The 17,049-nt window shown below is 41.3% G+C and overlaps 1 protein-coding gene across 2 annotated transcripts in view; it reads right to left on the bottom strand.

Moving 5' to 3' along the window:
* Positions 1-706: 706 nt before the first annotated feature.
* Positions 707-17,049, bottom strand: part of WDR44 (WD repeat domain 44) — a 48,423-nt gene continuing 32,080 nt past the window's right edge. The window contains exons 10-21 of one of the 2 annotated variants that reach the window (XM_019521266.1): positions 16,601-16,707; positions 15,382-15,533; positions 13,928-14,066; positions 13,729-13,793; positions 11,532-11,645; positions 8,844-8,966; positions 8,265-8,456; positions 7,936-8,037; positions 4,689-4,804; positions 3,051-3,178; positions 2,016-2,147; positions 707-1,555 (exon numbers count right to left, since the gene is read on the bottom strand). In XM_019521266.1, the coding sequence (XP_019376811.1) occupies positions 1,461-1,555; positions 2,016-2,147; positions 3,051-3,178; positions 4,689-4,804; positions 7,936-8,037; positions 8,265-8,456; positions 8,844-8,966; positions 11,532-11,645; positions 13,729-13,793; positions 13,928-14,066; positions 15,382-15,533; positions 16,601-16,707 (1,465 nt within the window). In that variant the 3' untranslated portion in view covers positions 707-1,460. The other variant, XM_019521267.1, reaches the window with a different exon arrangement.

Below are 17,049 nucleotides of genomic sequence, written 5' to 3'. Positions count from 1 at the left end.
TATTTGGCAGACAATTTAGTAAATAAAAAACCCAATTGTTTCTACCAATGACCTTTCCCAAGTGCTTTCTTGTTCAAGATGCTTCTTCCAATATTAACTTCACACTCAAACTATGCTCATATTCATCAAGCTGCTATAGTGGCACAAAGACAGGATGCGAGCAATATTGGGCATATTTTTCTCCCCCTTTCTCTCCCTAGGCTCTCATTAAAGAGATGTTGAATCCTGTTCAGATATTGGTCATATGGAGTTGCACAATAACCCTTCAACTTCTTTCCATGTAATGTCCACACTCAGTCCCCTGCTATTTAAAATTTTCTTTTTGAAGGAAAAAAATACCATAAGAGTTAGTGAGAGAAAGATGCGGGAGAATGGAAAAGGAAATGAGTGAAAGCAGAAGGACAGCTCTGAGCTAGGCAGACACCGCACAGAGACAGAAAGAACACAAAACAACCTTTTCCAAGTGTTTGTGACCTATTTTAATGATACATCCTTGACCATCAATAACATTTCATGGGTTCTGTTGCCCAGAACGTTATTTCATAGGTACATCATATGAGTATTTACAAAGACGTTCAAATTCAGTAGCTCTAAACAAAAAGACAACTTAAAACATTTTAAACTACAATGTTTAAAAAAATGTAAACAGTTTATTTTACATTGTTGTAAAATATAAGAATTGTTTCTAATGCAGCTTCATCTTCCCCCCCCCACCAGTGAATGTAGCCTGGTGCTCAATCAGGAATGAGACAGAATTCTTTACATAGAAATTGTGCTCAAGTGTGCAAAAAACCCAAAACCAAAACAAAACAACACATACAAAGGCAGGAATCGGGAGTCCACAACAATTAAAAGACAACAAAAATTCATGTCCTGAAGTTGAGAAATTTATAAAAATGTTTACACATGGTCGCTGATCCATCAGAAACTTGCATAACTTAAATAGTCTGAGCAATAAACTACCACAACTCCAAAATATATCACTTTCCTTAGAAATGGAATTTTGTGCAAAGAGACTGCATTTTCGTTTGAAGCTAGATCATGTCTTTATTATCCCCTTCTCCCCACCATCCAGGTGCCACAAGCACCACTAATTTGACTCTTGATAGATGTTCAAGGTAGTGCATGTAACCAAAAAGGCACACACATGTGTGAATGTTAATATATTTTCGTGCAGAAACCTGTGCATGTTCACAATCATTTAGCAAAACAACAGTATTTAGAAAATGTAGAGCCTATTGTTGGGCAAGGTTATTCTTACACATTCCTTTCTATTCTACAAGCCCAGGTGTTAATAGGTCAACACTGGTTTCCAAGAGGTCCAATAACTGAGTAGCTTTAAAATAAAGATTTAAAAATAAATCAGCAAGTGACATTATTATAGATACTTTGCTTCCATCCACATTACCTATGCAATTTTACTGAGGGTACCATACTTTAATGCTGTCAGTAATAAATAATTAAGATACATTTTTCTTCCTGTTAATGAAGACTTTGATTGCTCCAGTGAAGTCAGCTGATAGAAGCACTTCTGTGTGATCCGTCTTCAAAGCACCTGAACGGGGGAAAAAGGAAGGAAAGGCTGGTTCAGCTGTATAGAAAACTGCTCGTTAAAAACAGAACGAGTGGTTTGAATAGAAGGCACGGTCTGCATTGCCATCTTGGTGATGCGCCTTACCCTCTTGCATATTATCCAGTGGTTGCTACTGGTCACATGCCAAAATCATGTGTTCCTTGGGCCAGGGACCAGTTCATTAATGATACATTTATATAGCACGTATCCCAGTGGGGAAGGGGAGATGGAAGAGATGCGCTTCTGAGACAGGGCTTCAACGGCAGGCCCCTCAGAGTCCAAAGAATTGCTTTCATTTGCACATTTAAGAACGGCCGGGGGGGCCTACGAGCTGGAAGTTCTCAGCCATGTGCTCTCTTCCACTATTAAAAAGCTCTGCAGCCCTGGGAAGAACAAGCTTTGCCCTCAAGCGGCACTTCCACAGCCCCATGCAGCACCTTACCAGACGGGATGGTGTCAGATGTTTCAGGATCATCTCCCGTACTTTCAGCTTCTTGTTTTTCCGAAGTTTCCAGCAATACCATCAAACTGGGGTTAGGAGCAAAAATTGCTGATGTGACTACTGCGTTGTGAGCTAAAGAAACAGAGGAAGTCCACTTTGTATTGAATTCATTTCATTGTGAGAAATACTGGTTCTCTAAAATACAGCGCGCCCCCCAAGAGTTTCACAGTGTCCGGGCAGCTCAAGGCAACATGAGCCAACTCATTCCCTGCGCTTTCAGGGCATGCGGGAGGGTGTCAGCATGGAGGGCAGTACTTGAGTCATCTTATCAGTGACAGCAGACATCAATACAAGATCCCTGCAGGCACCCGCTCCCACAGTTAGAAAATGAAAAACGACCACCAGGGCAGGGAAACGCATACAAATGCCCTTTACTGCAGAGCTCCTGCTGCCCAAAAGCCTGGAGGAGCAGGCAGGGCTTTCTGATGGTCTTATTTCTTTAAAAAAAGAGAAATAAAGTGACCAATCTGCAAGTTTAAACAGCTCATTTCATTCTCAGAGTCAACTTAACATACAATTAACAGAAAATTAATTTGAGATGGTGGCTTTTCTTCTTTAAAGCTTTTGGAGGATTTTACATTGCTACAATGGAACTAATGCATCTGCCAACTCAACTGAATTACGGCAGTGCCCCCAGAAGCCTAGCCTAAAGCCTAGCTTCAGCTGGCCTGGCCCCATTTTATCTGAAAACTTTAACCATTTCTTGCCATCTTACTTATTCGGTGGCACCGAGTCATATATTCTAAAGACTTTTTAAGGGAGAAAGTGTCATGACATAAGCAAGGCTCAAAAGATACTAGTGATGTAATATAGCTTGCTTGTATAATATCTGTTAATCGATATGCGCAATTCCCTCATTTAATTACTGCTGGCAAAGATAGAAGGCAAAAAGGGATTAAAAACATTCAACCTCTAAAAGCGTAGAAGCTTAGGCAAAACCAAAAAATATACCAAGATCAAGAACGCGGATTTTACCTTTGATGCCTTCCCAGAAGTCATTACGGTCTCTTCTGACTGAAGTAAACTTGCTTAAGTCATGATACGTACTCCAAATATAAACATATTTATCTTCTGAGCCACTTACAATGTAGGTAAAATCATGGCTAGAAATACAAGGGGAGAATTCTACCTTAATTTTTAGCCAACTTCCCAGCACAGCATCGCTTTTCTTAAAGGGACACGAAAGTGCAGAAAAAAGCATGCCCTGCTGTTTAGCATATTAAGTGCAGAAATCAGAAATGATTCCGATACCCTGAGAAAAATGGTTAATGAAAAAAAAAAACCCCCTCAACACCACATACACATTAGCTACTGGAGAGATGTAATGATTGCATCTGAATCTAAAAAAGAACTCGGGCAACAGAGCAGCAAGGAATGAACATCAGCAATCGCGGAAAAATAAGTGACGCTGAGTCGTCCCAGTGCTTCAAGTGGCAGCACACCTGCCTGATACAGTGGAAACCCCGGGTCTCACACAACCACCAGCCAATTCATGTAGTGTGCACGCACAGGTCTTGCCACCCTTTTCTGAAAAGGTGCGCCCCCAACAACTGACAATGGCAGTTGCAGAAACCCAACTTGGTGATGTTGCACAGAAGTCACACTCCTGCCGCTACCGATACTATAGAGCACATTCTCCAGTTTATTAGGGATCCCCCTCCAAACTGCAAGCAAGCGACTTGTACAAAAAACAAGTACTTTTCTGTGCTGCCGACAACCTGAAATGAGGATCTAGGGAGGCGTGCAGTGATAAAGGTGCGCATTTTACAGTTGGTTTTGACATGGGACCTAGAAGCACAAGATGCGGGTATGACAAGCTGCAAGAACTACAGGCTTTGAAGAAACAGTAAGCGGCGGATGACAGGTAATGCATACGCAAAGCAGGCTGTGTCAAGGTAGCCTATGCAGCCCCCAGTCGGAGTGCTTCTGGGGCAATCCTGCTGGTCCTGGGACTTTAAATAGGTTTGCTATTTAAACGTCATGAATGTAGTCTACAGGCTTGTACGTAGGAATGTCCCAGCTCTGGTCATCCCCACTCACCATCAGCTCTCCAACAGCTGACTGCAGAATGGCGGCTGGCAACCAAGATGTGGAGTTTTGCTACACTCCTTCTTGAGCAGCTGAGCACAAGACAAAAATGGATGCCAGAGTAGCTTTCAAGTTGAGCACAGACCCGAGACTGCCCTTTTCTCAAGAACGGCCTCTGTCATGGTCTTGGCCTAAAGTATAGCGCTAAAAGGAAGAGAGAGCTGGGACCTTTCCTCCTCTCCTCTTACAAACCAGCATGGCATTACTCCATCCCCAAAGTTTTAAACAGCTTTCAGAATCTGTGAAGACTCTTACAGGGCACATGTCAGCAACGATGCTCAGTCTGGAAGGGATGAGCTTCTTTACACAAGTGTTTGTCCTTGGGGAGACTCTAGCACCCCGTCCATGGAGCAGCATCACTTGTGCCCACCCAACAGAACATGCCTGACATCCAGCAAACCAACAGTCCAGATCTTCGGTTTGCAGAGCAAGGGTTTTATACATGGTGCCTGCCAGATTTCAAGGGGGCTCGCAGACTGGATTGCTATAAAGACACATTCATATCATGACATAGGGTCTGATTACCTGAAACTGGCTTTGATTTGGCTGCTGCTATTGACATAGCCTTTGTATTTCATAGATAAGGACAAATCTCTTAAATCGTAGAGTCTGATCCTGGAATCATTTGAGGTCACTAGTATCTGGAAGGCAAACGAGATGTAAACACATTAGAGGAGGTGTAAAAACCCAATTTCTAATTATAAACGACAAATTAGTTATGCCAAACCCAACCCTTAGGGTTAACAACTCGGCTGAGACAAGGTCAGAGGCTCAGTCAAGCTGTGAAGCAGAAGTCTTTCTAGGCTCTTGAAGAGCCTGCCACTTGCACTTGGCTCATCACAAAACTCATCCCAGAGCAACTGGAACAAGAATTATCACTTCTAACATTTCTGCATTTTCAGTCTAGGTCAGGAGATAGACACATGACAGACATTACAATGTCATTACAACCAACTCTTGTTTATAACAAACCCCAGCTTCTACCAGTCCTCACAGCCGGAACTGAATGTTTCATTATGATGATGGGCAAAGCGACTCACACAACCGCAGCAAACAACCTGTTCTTCATGAACTCTCCTGGTTCTACAGCCATAAGAGCCATGTCCTGTCCTGTAATGATGATCCATCAGGAGACAGCTGGTATGCCATTCATGGGGCACAGCTGGGAGAACAGGAGTGATCTCATAAAGAGTGGCAAACTATCAATCTCATAAATATATTATATTTTACTTGGTCAGAAAGGGTTTTTGTAGCTCCATGTGCATGCTCTTCAGGATCAGGAATTAAAGTACACAATTTAAACAGGGAAGCCTGGAAAAGGTATGTGGGAAAGCAACAACTCAAGATAGGGCAAGGAGGAATTGAGTTGACTCGTGCCTTCACAGCACGCTAGAAATGGAACCGGGTCTGTAGGGTAGCTAGTGTGTCAACACAGGATGCTGGACAAGTATCTGCTACTGCACTCTTTGGGTGCATTACAAAGTGCAAGCACACCAGCCAGCTAAGTACCTGACAACAACTGGAACCATGCTGGCGTGGCTTCTTGCCCACAGGCTTTGGTTCCAGGGCACCCGCAGTTCAGGTGCCATTTAAAAATGTTCCATTTGTGACAGGTGCTACACAGCGCGTCTTTCAGCTACTGAGAAAGAGAAATTCTTGCTAGAGCTGAAAAGTAGAGTTTAGAAAGCTCCCAATGAGCAGGTCACCTCTAACTGGCAGAGGGGTTTTTCTGCATCTAGGTGATTGCCCATCGTTTTGTTTTTTATTAGGAGCTGCTGCCCAGCTTGAGTTACACTGGCAGGAGCACAGCATTTGATAACCTAAACCCAAGATATATTGAGTTAAGCCAACAATATTTAATGCATTAGGTTAAATGAGTGAATCACAATCAGGGTGCCACTGCACCCTGGGGTGCTTTGAGAGCCTTTCAAGGGTGCCACACAATGTCACCACTGTTAGGCATGCAAATGTGATTCACAAAATAGGCCCAGAGATTTCAAACAGGAATCCACAGTGTCAAAAGCACTCAGACCTGCTGGGGTCTTCCTGAGTTCTTTGCAACAGAAGAATTGCCCTAGTCTTTTTCTGACTAGTCAAAAAAGGGCAGGCGTTTTCTGAGGGTGTCTCATGCCTCAAAGTCTGAGAACCACCAGACCGGATTACAGCACGTGCAAGTAATGGCAGCTGGTGCAACATTAGTTATGACAGTGTTAGATGTTGATTCAGCAAAAGCACCACAGTGCCAATACAGCAGAAACATTATAAGACAAGTTCTCCTTGTCCTTAGCTCGTTATTCTGTAGCACAGTATTTAAGAGCAGATTCTTTGAGCCAAAATAATTTGACCCCTTTAAATCAGTTCTGATTTTAGGTGCTTGTCCCTTACACTGCACCAGGAGACCCATTATGGAAATGACCGATTTTCTGACTACAAAACCGCAGCTTATGAGTCATGATTAACATACTGCTCGAGTCACATGTGCCATCAGAAGACTTTCCAAATAACTAGTTCTGCCAAAGACAAAATAAGCGTTTCCTAAGGAACTCATAGTTCATAGATGTTAGCGTTGGAAGGGACCTCAACAGATCGAGTCCGATCCCCTGCATAGACATGAAAGAGTGCTGGGTTCAGATGACCCCAGCCAGATGCCCATCCAACCTCCTCTTGAAGACCCCCAGGGTAGGGGAGAGCATCACCTCCCTTGGGAGCCCATTTCAGACCTTGGCCACTCTAACTGTGAAGAAGTTCCTCCTAATGTCCAGTCTAAATCTGCTCTCTGCTAACTTATGGCCATTATTTCTTGTGACCCCCAGGGGTGCCTTGGTGAGCAGAGCCTCACCAATTCCCTTTTGCGCCCCCATGATGAATTTACAGGCAGCCACAAGGTCGCCTCTCAACCTTCTCTTGCGGAGGCGGAAGAGGTCCAGGTGCCCTAGTCTCTCCTCGTAGGGCTTGGCCTGCAAGCCCTTAACCATACGAGTGGCCCTTCTCTGGACCCTCTCCAGGTTAATCACATCCCTCTTGAAGTGTGGGGCCCAAAACAAGTATCACCTCCCTGGTTCAGTTTGTCATGCATCTGCTGATGCACGATAAAGTGCCATTAGCTTTGCTGATGACTTCTTTTCATCCCACTGATGACTCATGTTCATCTTGGAGTCCACTAGGACTCGGAGATCCCTTTCCGCTTCCGTGCTGCCGAGCAGGTCATTTCCTAGGCAGTAGGTGTGCTGGGCATTTCTCCTCCCTAGGTGCAGCACTTTGCATTTCTCCTTGTTAAATTGCATTCTCTTCTTTTCTGCCCATTTGTCCAACCTGTCCAGGTCTGTCTGTAGTTGTTCCCTGCCCTCCGGTGTGCCTTCTCCCCACAGTTTTGTATCATCTGCAAACTTGGACCGAGTACACTTCACTCCCTCGTCCAAGTCACTGATGAAGACGCTGAAGAGTATTGGTCCAAGGACTGAGCCCTGCAGGACCCCACTACCCATGTCCTTCCAGGTCGATACCGAGCTGTCCACCACCACTCTCTGGGTATGACCCTCTAGCCAATTCGCCACCCACCAGACTGTGTAATCATCCATGTCACAGCCTCTTAACTCATCAGCACCAGTCATTTTTGATTCCTACAATATTTATTATGTGGTACGTGCTATTAAAAATGGCATTTTCCTCTCTGCTGCAATCTGAATCCTGTTGCCACAGAGGATTACAGCAATACTCAATGTCAGGGGTCAGTGAGAGCACAGGTGGCCTCTGAAGTGTACTGTATTGGTACCTTATTTTCTCCAGGCAAGGGTTCAATCCCAGTAATTTTTCTTCCAACTCTGTTCCGTCCTCTGGTAGAACGCACATGTATCTGTGTATGGTACTTCAAGTGCTAAGAGAAATTAAAATGATCCTTAATGGTTTTAAGTGCCAGCTATCACCATACTCAAGGAACATGATTTAAAAACTGGTATTTCTGTGACAGAAAGGTAAATGACTTAATGTAAAGACTCCTTTAATTCCTACAAAAAACATCATGTAGGAGTGAAAGTGGCTGTTCTTTCAATAAATGTATGCCGCAGTCTAAGTCTAACTCAATTCCAAAACAGAATTTTTTACCTCTGTGTCATAGAAGATGCATCTACCATCGTATGTGCCAATCACTGCATATTTGCCGTTCTGACAGAAGTTTGCAGCCGTGATTAATTTTGTCTGCCCATCCACTTCGTTCCATAATGCCACTTTTTTGTCAGGAATGTTCCAAAGTCGGAGTTTCCCATCCAGCGAGCCACTTAGGAAGTACCGATCATCCTAACAGAGTACACAGGAATAGGAGGTGCACGGCCTAAAATACATTCTAACAGTTTACTTAAAACTGGAAGTTTTAACATGGTGAAAAATCATGTTTAATCAAGTTGGCTATTGCAACACAGAACAAAACTGTGCAGTCAGTATAAAGGCAGTAATACATTACGCATCATGTCAGCCAGTCACAGCTACACTCTGTGGGGACCAGGTTTAACAGTGACTGCAATGCAGGACTCTGGTCTAGGAGGGATATTTTTTTATGGACACAGAAGTCATTCAGGTATCCAATTTCTAGTGTCAGGTTTTAAATCTGACAGCAAACAGGAGGTGCCTAAGTGCCCTTTTAAAATCTTCCCTCTATTCAAACAAAAACAAAAGATGACTACTTACTCTTGGATGGAAAGCTATCGCAGTGACAAAGTCTATGTGCTGGAAGCAGCAGAGACATTCTCTTCTGGATATGTGCCATAATCTGACTGTTTTGTCCATGGAAGAGGAAAGCAAGAAGTAATTCTGTGGAAGACATTCCAAGGAGATTACTCAAAGGCTTGTTATAGGTACTAAGCACAAATGCAATTTGGTATCTAGCACTTCGTGGTCAGGTGTCAAAAATTTCCAGGTCCTAGCATCCCAGCAAAAATTTAACAGTGATGAAAAAGTGAACAATGACTAAATACTAGAGGCTGACCAGTGTTAAATGCAATTCCTTTTTTTTGCTGGAAGCACAGTTATTAGCTGTCACACCCAGTTTACTAAATGGTGCAACTAGTTGAGAGAACTATGAATAGAAATGTTACTGCTCTAGATCCTAACACCATTTCCTCCATTTTTTAAATTAGTTACACTTTTTAGTTTATTTTTTTTCCCAGTGACTAGAGAACTTTGGATGGCAATCTTGGAAAGTTAGCCTAATTCCTGCACAGTTCCCACTTGAAGTTGAGGAACATTTCTGATTTATGACATCAAAATTATCTCCCCCGCAACTAGCTGCAAAGTTGACGCTGCAGAAAAGGAACAGCTTAATCCTGCCTAAACATACTGCTCTGTTCATGGAAACATCCTGAGAAAGAAAGGAATGAGACAGAAAAATCCTCTTTACGCTGTCAGTACTTCAGATATTCCCAGAGCCTTCTAAAGAAGTGCTGCCTGTGGTTTTTAAAAACAAAAGCCCTGCCACATTCTTTTTCTGAAACTGGGTTTCTAAGATTTTTTCTCTTTTTATATTTCATACTTTGGACTAACACAATACCAAGTGACGCTGCTAAGAAATTCAGATCATCCAATTATTTCTCCCTACAATATCTAGGTCCTCGGACTTTAAAATAAAAATGCTATTTTCATCCAACCCAGTTATTGTGGCCCTGATTGTTCAGTACAGAAAATGCAATGGTAAGCTTTCCTTTTAAAAAAGCCCCCATGATATAGAACCTAATGGAGTGCGATTCTCTTAGTTTATTTAACAGCAGAGAGGCAGCTTTAAAAGCACATGTGGAATGTCCTGAAGACAAAAATAGCAGTAATGTTATAAACTGGAAACCACAGGATAGCTTAACAGAAATTCCTTTTCCCTCCCACCCCAAAATTCAGAGTCTTTTCCAGTTATTTCACAAAGCATTATTTAAGGCATTTCTTTCACCTGAGAATTTTGTTCAATCCTGGTTCTATGTTGCATGTTCTGTGCTAAGAACTGAAAAAGTATATTTCTTTGATTTTAATAAAGACTTCATTTTTCAACCAAGTAGGAAATAAAATGGCTCCCAGAAATAACAATGTTTGAATGGATAAAAGAGAATTAAAATCTTTCATTTCTGTATTTTTGGTCTCCTCAGTTGCTTCTGTAGAATCCAACAAGTTTTCCATTTTCAAGCTTAAGCGAACTGTGCTTAAATGGCTCAGCACCAACACTAACTAGTAGGGCAACTGCAACAAAGCATTCATGGACACAAGGTCAACATGATTTGCATCATCTAGCTTAACCATTTAAACACGTGGGCTTAAAATACACCTTAGAGTATGCCTAAAGCTATGAGAATAATGATTTTAATGGTTGAACTCCCCCAAAATAAAAAAGTTCACAACAAAATATTGTGTTTTAAAAAGTTTAGCTTTCTTTCAATTAACTCTAGGAAATATCAACACTAAGTATTTCAAAATGAGTAATTAAAATGTTGCTTCAAAACACTCAAAACATTTCAACTGTTGTGGGGTGGGGGTTAAACATGTTTAGCTGAAGCTAGAATTTGGCATAAATGAGTGGTTTTGGTTGAGCCAAACTTGTATTTGAGTGAGAAAAGTGTTTTGCCCAGCTCACATGGAGATAAGCCTCAAATAACTAGTACCAACCATCCCAGCCTCCTCTCTGAGCAGCCTGAACTCTACCGGGAAGAGCATGACAAGAACTGAGAAGACCAAGTTTTCAGTTGTTTTGACTTTGGTTAACAAAGTTTATGGGAAAGCAAAACATTTTTAGAGGATCTAAAACTGCAGTTAGCAGCAGGTCCTCACATTTCCATGGGAAATATGCAAAACAAATGGACTCTGCTTCATGCCACTGCAGACTGAGCTGTAATGTGACATTTAACAGGGTTCTGCTTTATTTCCACTAAAATAATTCTCCGCAGACGACTAGTCTGGCCGTTGGTCTGTAGTTACATTTTAGCCATAGAAATGATTCCCAGGGATGGGCTATCTTTGAATGCATTAGCATCCTGACCAGAACTTCAGTAAGAGTAAGCAAGCCAGCACAGTCCAACTGTCCCCAGTGACACGGTGGAGATGTGTGCCTCCTGAGTATCCTGTGCTCATGTTTAACAGAGGCTACTGCAGGAGCGAAAAGCTGCAGGGAGATGAGAATAACATGCATGTTCTTACACTCTATGTTCCATTTATGATAAATGGAAACCACCCCACTTAGGTCTTTGCCAGTTTTTGGACAGTGTATGCCTGTCTATTGAGCTGAAATCCACTGCTTTGCTTAGATATAAAAGGGCCAAGCAATGTAAGATACGTGGGAGCAAGGCAATAGAGCAAAATATGGGGAATGGAAAAGCTGTGCAGTCTACATGAAAGGTGTCTTACCTTAGACCATGAGAGATCCAGTAGATCTGCTGTATGTCCTTTGTATTTGCAAAACGGCCGCTGCCTAAAGGGTGCATTTTTATCATCAGGATCTTCATCAGTTCCGCTGCAAACCTATCAAATCAACATACCACACGGATTAACAGCACAGAAAGACTACAAGAAATATAACAACAGGCTGGCAGCTGGTTACAGCATAGTGCAGTAGTGCCCCCACCTCTGAAAGCAGGAACAAAATCCTAGCATCAACTAGTACATAAGAAAGATTCAACTCGGATGGCTGAACACCACTTCAAAATGTCATATGGTGCTATATGCAGAGATACAGTTACAGCAACACCGTTCTCAAAGCACAGAGGGCTGCCACACATCAATTTTATACCAAAGTATTGTAGTGTTGAACAACGCAGTGCCTTTCATTACAGCAGTATAAGCTGCCACTAATCAAGCACGCTTCTAAAGGTGACTGGTCTGCATTTGCAGGTTACGGCTTTAATAAATGTTACTGGCCTTGAAAGTCCCCTCACTTAGGGGAGGACAGACAGACAGACAGACAGACAGACATTAAAGTTCCTACTGCATTTTGGGAATAGCACTTCAGAGCTAGATGATCCTTTAAGGGAAAGTTAATGCAAGAAGAAAAATAAACACTGTTTGGGTAGCCTTTTATTAAAGGCTGGCTTTTAGGGAAGGGGGAAAAACAAAAAGATATCAACTTTACCATTTAGGTGGTTTACAACACTGGTATGGACTTAATAAAACACACTACACTACAGGTTTCTGGCAACTACACCATAGTTAACCACTGGTAAAAGATTACAATTTTCAACTGTAAGGACTGTAATGACAATTCATGTCCTTGACTGATTCCAATAGGCTAAAAACAGTGTTATATGTGAAACATACATCTATCTATATATCTGTAAAATGAAGTGTATGTCTGCATGTCTGTTTGCTTATAACTCAAGAATGGCTGGTCCTATCTACTCTAAACTTTCCCCCCCCCAAAAAAAAAAAATCACTAATACCATCCAAGGAAAAATTATAGGCAAGTTACATTTTTCACTTGATCCTTTTTGGGGCTTCCAGTGACTGGGATTACTTTGCTTCTCAGATAAACTGGTCCCACCCCATTTAGGATGCAGTTAATTCAGTTCAACTGTCTTTATTATAAAATGAAGTGTATGTCTGTATGTATGTTTGCTTATAAAACTCAAGAATGGCTGGGCCTATCTACTCTAAACTCTGCAAAGTCAGTGAATACCACCTGAAGAAAATTACAGCCGTGTTATTTTTCACTTGACCCTTTTTGGGGCTTCCAGTGATGATTTAAGGGAACAATGCTTTTCACACCAGCAGTTATACATGGTTTGCTCCAGAGTTGGTTGTCAAAGGGGTTGTATATACTGGCCCCAACAGGAAACGCCATGAACATCGTTTACAAGGAAGTTCTACAATAAAGATCATTCATTTGGATGTCATTTGAAATATCGCTCCACTTTAAATATTAAATGTTAAATATGTTGTACTAAGTTCTTTGAAAATAAACAAACACTGCAATTACAAAAATAACAACCCCAGTGAAGAATGGGTCCTTCCACTAGTTTTTTTTTGCACACGCACACACGTCATTCAGTTCTCCAATTAGGTAGGCAGTAGTCAATTTATATCAATCTATAAATAAAGGGAACAATACGCACATATGTACACAAAACACAGGCACACCATTTCTAAAATTTGCTTTACGCTCCTTTTTGTTTATCTGCTTCATTCAGAAAATCCAACAACTGCAAAATCACTAGGCCAGGATTTCAAACAGTTATTCAGTTATCTTAACCAGTCAGCTCCAACTCCCACTGGGAAATTATCTTTAATTAGTAGAATATCAAAATGAAGATGTAACAGCAACTTATCAAATTAACTCAAATTTATTTCTTGCCTTTATTAACTGTGTATGTGGCCTAAACATTTTCATTCAGATCCTAGTTTCTGATGACATCAATAAATGTTCTATTTGGATCTCTCAGAAGACCTTATAAAAACCTGTGTTCTTACTAAGTGGAACCTTTCACTGAAGACAACGCAAAGATCAAACTGCAGAACTGTGCCTTCAGACTTTAAATTCCCCCAGAACTGGAGCACGTTAAAGAAACACAGAGCAATACAAAAGAAGTCTTATCCTATCAGATGCACATACCCCTGCATCAGTATCAGACTTTGAAGAATTCAGGCTCTCTTGGGATGGAGAGGGGGACACACGACCTAAATCACAAGAAAAGGTAACATGTTTAAAAATTCGTTAAGCAGGACTTTTCTTTTTAAACCAAGAAAAAGTTATGCCTAGAATCGTGAGTGTTCCTGAAATGCAAATGCAAAAAAAAGAAAGAAAAAAATACCTTCTGTATTGTATTTCATTCGCATGTTGTTGAAATAATCAAAAGCGTTTTTTAAAACCCATATTCTCACTACATTATCCTGCCCTCCTGATGCAAGTAATCGGCCACAGTGAGAAAATTTCATTGTCCAAACAGCACCCTGTCAAAATAGAAAACACACAAACAAACAAAGCTCATCAACTGCCAAGTGCCTTTTGCCATGCCACGTGCATTACTAGAAAACCAACTGGTGCACACACACAAGGGCATGTTCTATTAAGCATATAAAATACATCACCCAGGAGTTAAGAAATGCCAGGATGAAGGTTCCTGGACAAGCTTAATTTAGTGCCTTTGAGTACGCATTATGATATGATTACTAATTATGTGATTATACACAGTACAGGGATGGACTGGCTCTGAAGATGAATTCAAACAGTTTAGTGAAGGAAGTTGTTTGTAGGCTCCAGGCTTCATTTGCTTTTGAAAAAACAAGGGTGTACAGTGAGGGAGACATGGGATTGAATGAAGAGAAAGGAGGGCCCCCTAAGTAAAGGCAGCTAAATGCTGCCATTAATTTCCTATATTATGTTAATTCACAGCACTCATTAACTGTACTCCTCTTTTCTTGCATGCCTGACTAGAGATCCAGAGATTTGATTTACAAAAGGGGTGAGCATTCACAGCTGTTGCTAAGGCACAGCTCCAGTTGACTTCAATATAAGAACTGCTGAAGACCCTGAAAAATCAAGTCCTGGGTGTCCCAGACTGGGCAGCCAAAATTAAGATTCTTGTACCAGGATTTCTTCTATGCACCTCTGCTCCCCACCTGTAAAACACAGACATCACTGCCCAGTCTTACGTGGATGTTGTGAAACTCAGCTGCTATTTATGAAGCACTCCCAGTGATGAGCCTGGTGGGAAAATTAATTCCATCTTCAGAGCAAGGCTTATGTACTGAACAGACATGAGACGACCCAAAATACAGAATAGCTAGCTGCTTATCATACTGATACCAAGATGGATAAGCAGCAGGATTAAAAGAAAAGACCTGTGCCACTTCAATTAAGACAGCAGATGTATTAGCGATAGGCCATCATCTCCTGCATGGACCATCACTAAAAGGAAGGCAACATCTTGACAGTATCTTTCATGTATTTACTGACAATGGAAGAATCAAGAGACTCAGGAATCTTGGGTCACATTCTGGGCGCTCCAATATTTCCCAGGAAAACACTGAAGTCTGAGCTGCAGAGCACAGCTTACTGTTTTCCCAACCAGAGGGAAACATAGATCCTACCAATGGTTCCTCATGGGTGAAGGAACAAGCCCTGGCTTTTCCATTTGCAGGCTCTTGCCCACAGAGGAGAGGATCTGAAGTGAACTGGAATGACACAGTAGGAAGAAGCTCTGAAGACCCTCTTGGATTTCAAGCTGACCAGGCTCAGCAAATAAAGTGAAAGTGATATGCTTACCATATGTTCCCCACTGAGATCCTGAACTACTTTTATTTGTTCAAAATCGTAAGGACCCTTGAAGCCATGTGCTGCTTTGAATTTAACAGGTCTTGTGTATGGCATTCCTTCATCATCACTTGAAGAGGGATCATCTTGATCAGTATGGAAAACTAAGTAGACATAAATTTAAATAGGCATTAGACAACAGTCACTTCATCCCCACAGTGCATTTGTCACTAATTTTCTTGAAAGGGCCTATTATTTTGCTCTTGAATTGGTAGTGATTTTCCTTTCACTAAAGACATTTCCAAACCAAGTAAGATTCTTACTGCATTAACAGGCCTAAGCCTAATTTGAAAGGAAGAACACAGACAAAAACAAGGGAACAAAATGAGGAAAGATTAAACAGCCCGACTGAAGGATACAGGAGCCTTCCAATAACAGTTCAATTCCATTAAAAATATAATGCTCACAAGCACTATGGAAAAAATATCTATAATTCAAAGAAGAAAAGAACATGCTTTTGTGGGCACCAGAACTGTGCGCTGTTTGCACAACATCCTCATTACTGTTCTGGCTGGAATTGGTTTCCAAAGTTTCAGTGGCAACAGGAAAGTGAAAAGTTAGGGCACTCAGGTGGATCAGATAAAAACCACCAACTAATTTTCTCCCTCATGAGAGATTACATGGGAGAAGTCTGAAACCCTTGAGTGCTTGATGCCGTCTCCAGGGTGGACAAAGCTCCTGGTTGAATGACAGACATAAAGACTAAGAACTAGTGATTATTAATTAAAGATGCATAATCTTATGTGTCCAAACATTATTATGTTTTTAAGAGTATAAAACCCAACGTTGCCTATAGATCTATATAGGCCATGGTGCCTATGTTGGAGGTAAGATTTTTTTTTTTTTTTTTTACTTTAGCCCTCTCCATCTACCTGGCAGCCTTTTTTGCTGTTTTAGGAGGCAATGAACAGCAGTAAGACAAGGAGGGAAACAACCAGTGAGGCCATCCTTGAAAGGTTTTTCCATAAAGCTGCATATAAGACAGTAATGGAAGCCTTGACTCCAAGAACCCACATTATGTTAAAGTTATATGGTGATGGCACAATTAATTTTTAATCTCCAAAGAAAGATCCCTGTTCCATTGTACAGCTTTGGTTCCCCATGGACCCAACAAGGCCATGAGAGGGGGAGGAAGAGAGCATGCAAGCGAGCACAAACATATTTCACTGACCTTCATCTCGAACACTTTTAACTTTATTTACAGCACGTTCACCATATTCTTCAGCAAGATGTTTTGCCCTTTTCACTGATTTGCCCAAGAACTTTTTCAGCTGAGTCCTTAAAAAGCAAGAATAGTTTTTCAGTACCTGAACTGACCAATGGATGACGTTACAATTGCAATCCATAACTCAAGAACATTACAGATTTAAAATGTAAAGGCAAAACAAAGAATATTGTTTCAGAATTGCTTAACTCATTAGCATGGGTCACTTAATTAGCTGCTATTTTAAATATGCAATAGTGAACTTAATTATGTCAGAACCAGGTTTAGAAGTTATTTTTAAAACAGAAAAGACAGAGTCACTTGAGACTGGAGAAACAGTGAAGATCATTAAATAAAAGCAAAACGTTTTTACTTAAAGGTATTTCATAGATTTCATAGACATTAGGGCTGGAAGG

Source organism: Gavialis gangeticus, unplaced genomic scaffold (genome assembly GCF_001723915.1).
Source record: "Gavialis gangeticus isolate Ggan-Ray unplaced genomic scaffold, GavGan_comp1, whole genome shotgun sequence".
Classification (NCBI taxonomy): Eukaryota; Metazoa; Chordata; order Crocodylia; family Gavialidae; genus Gavialis; species Gavialis gangeticus.
This window is presented reverse-complemented; position numbering and strand designations above follow the sequence as displayed.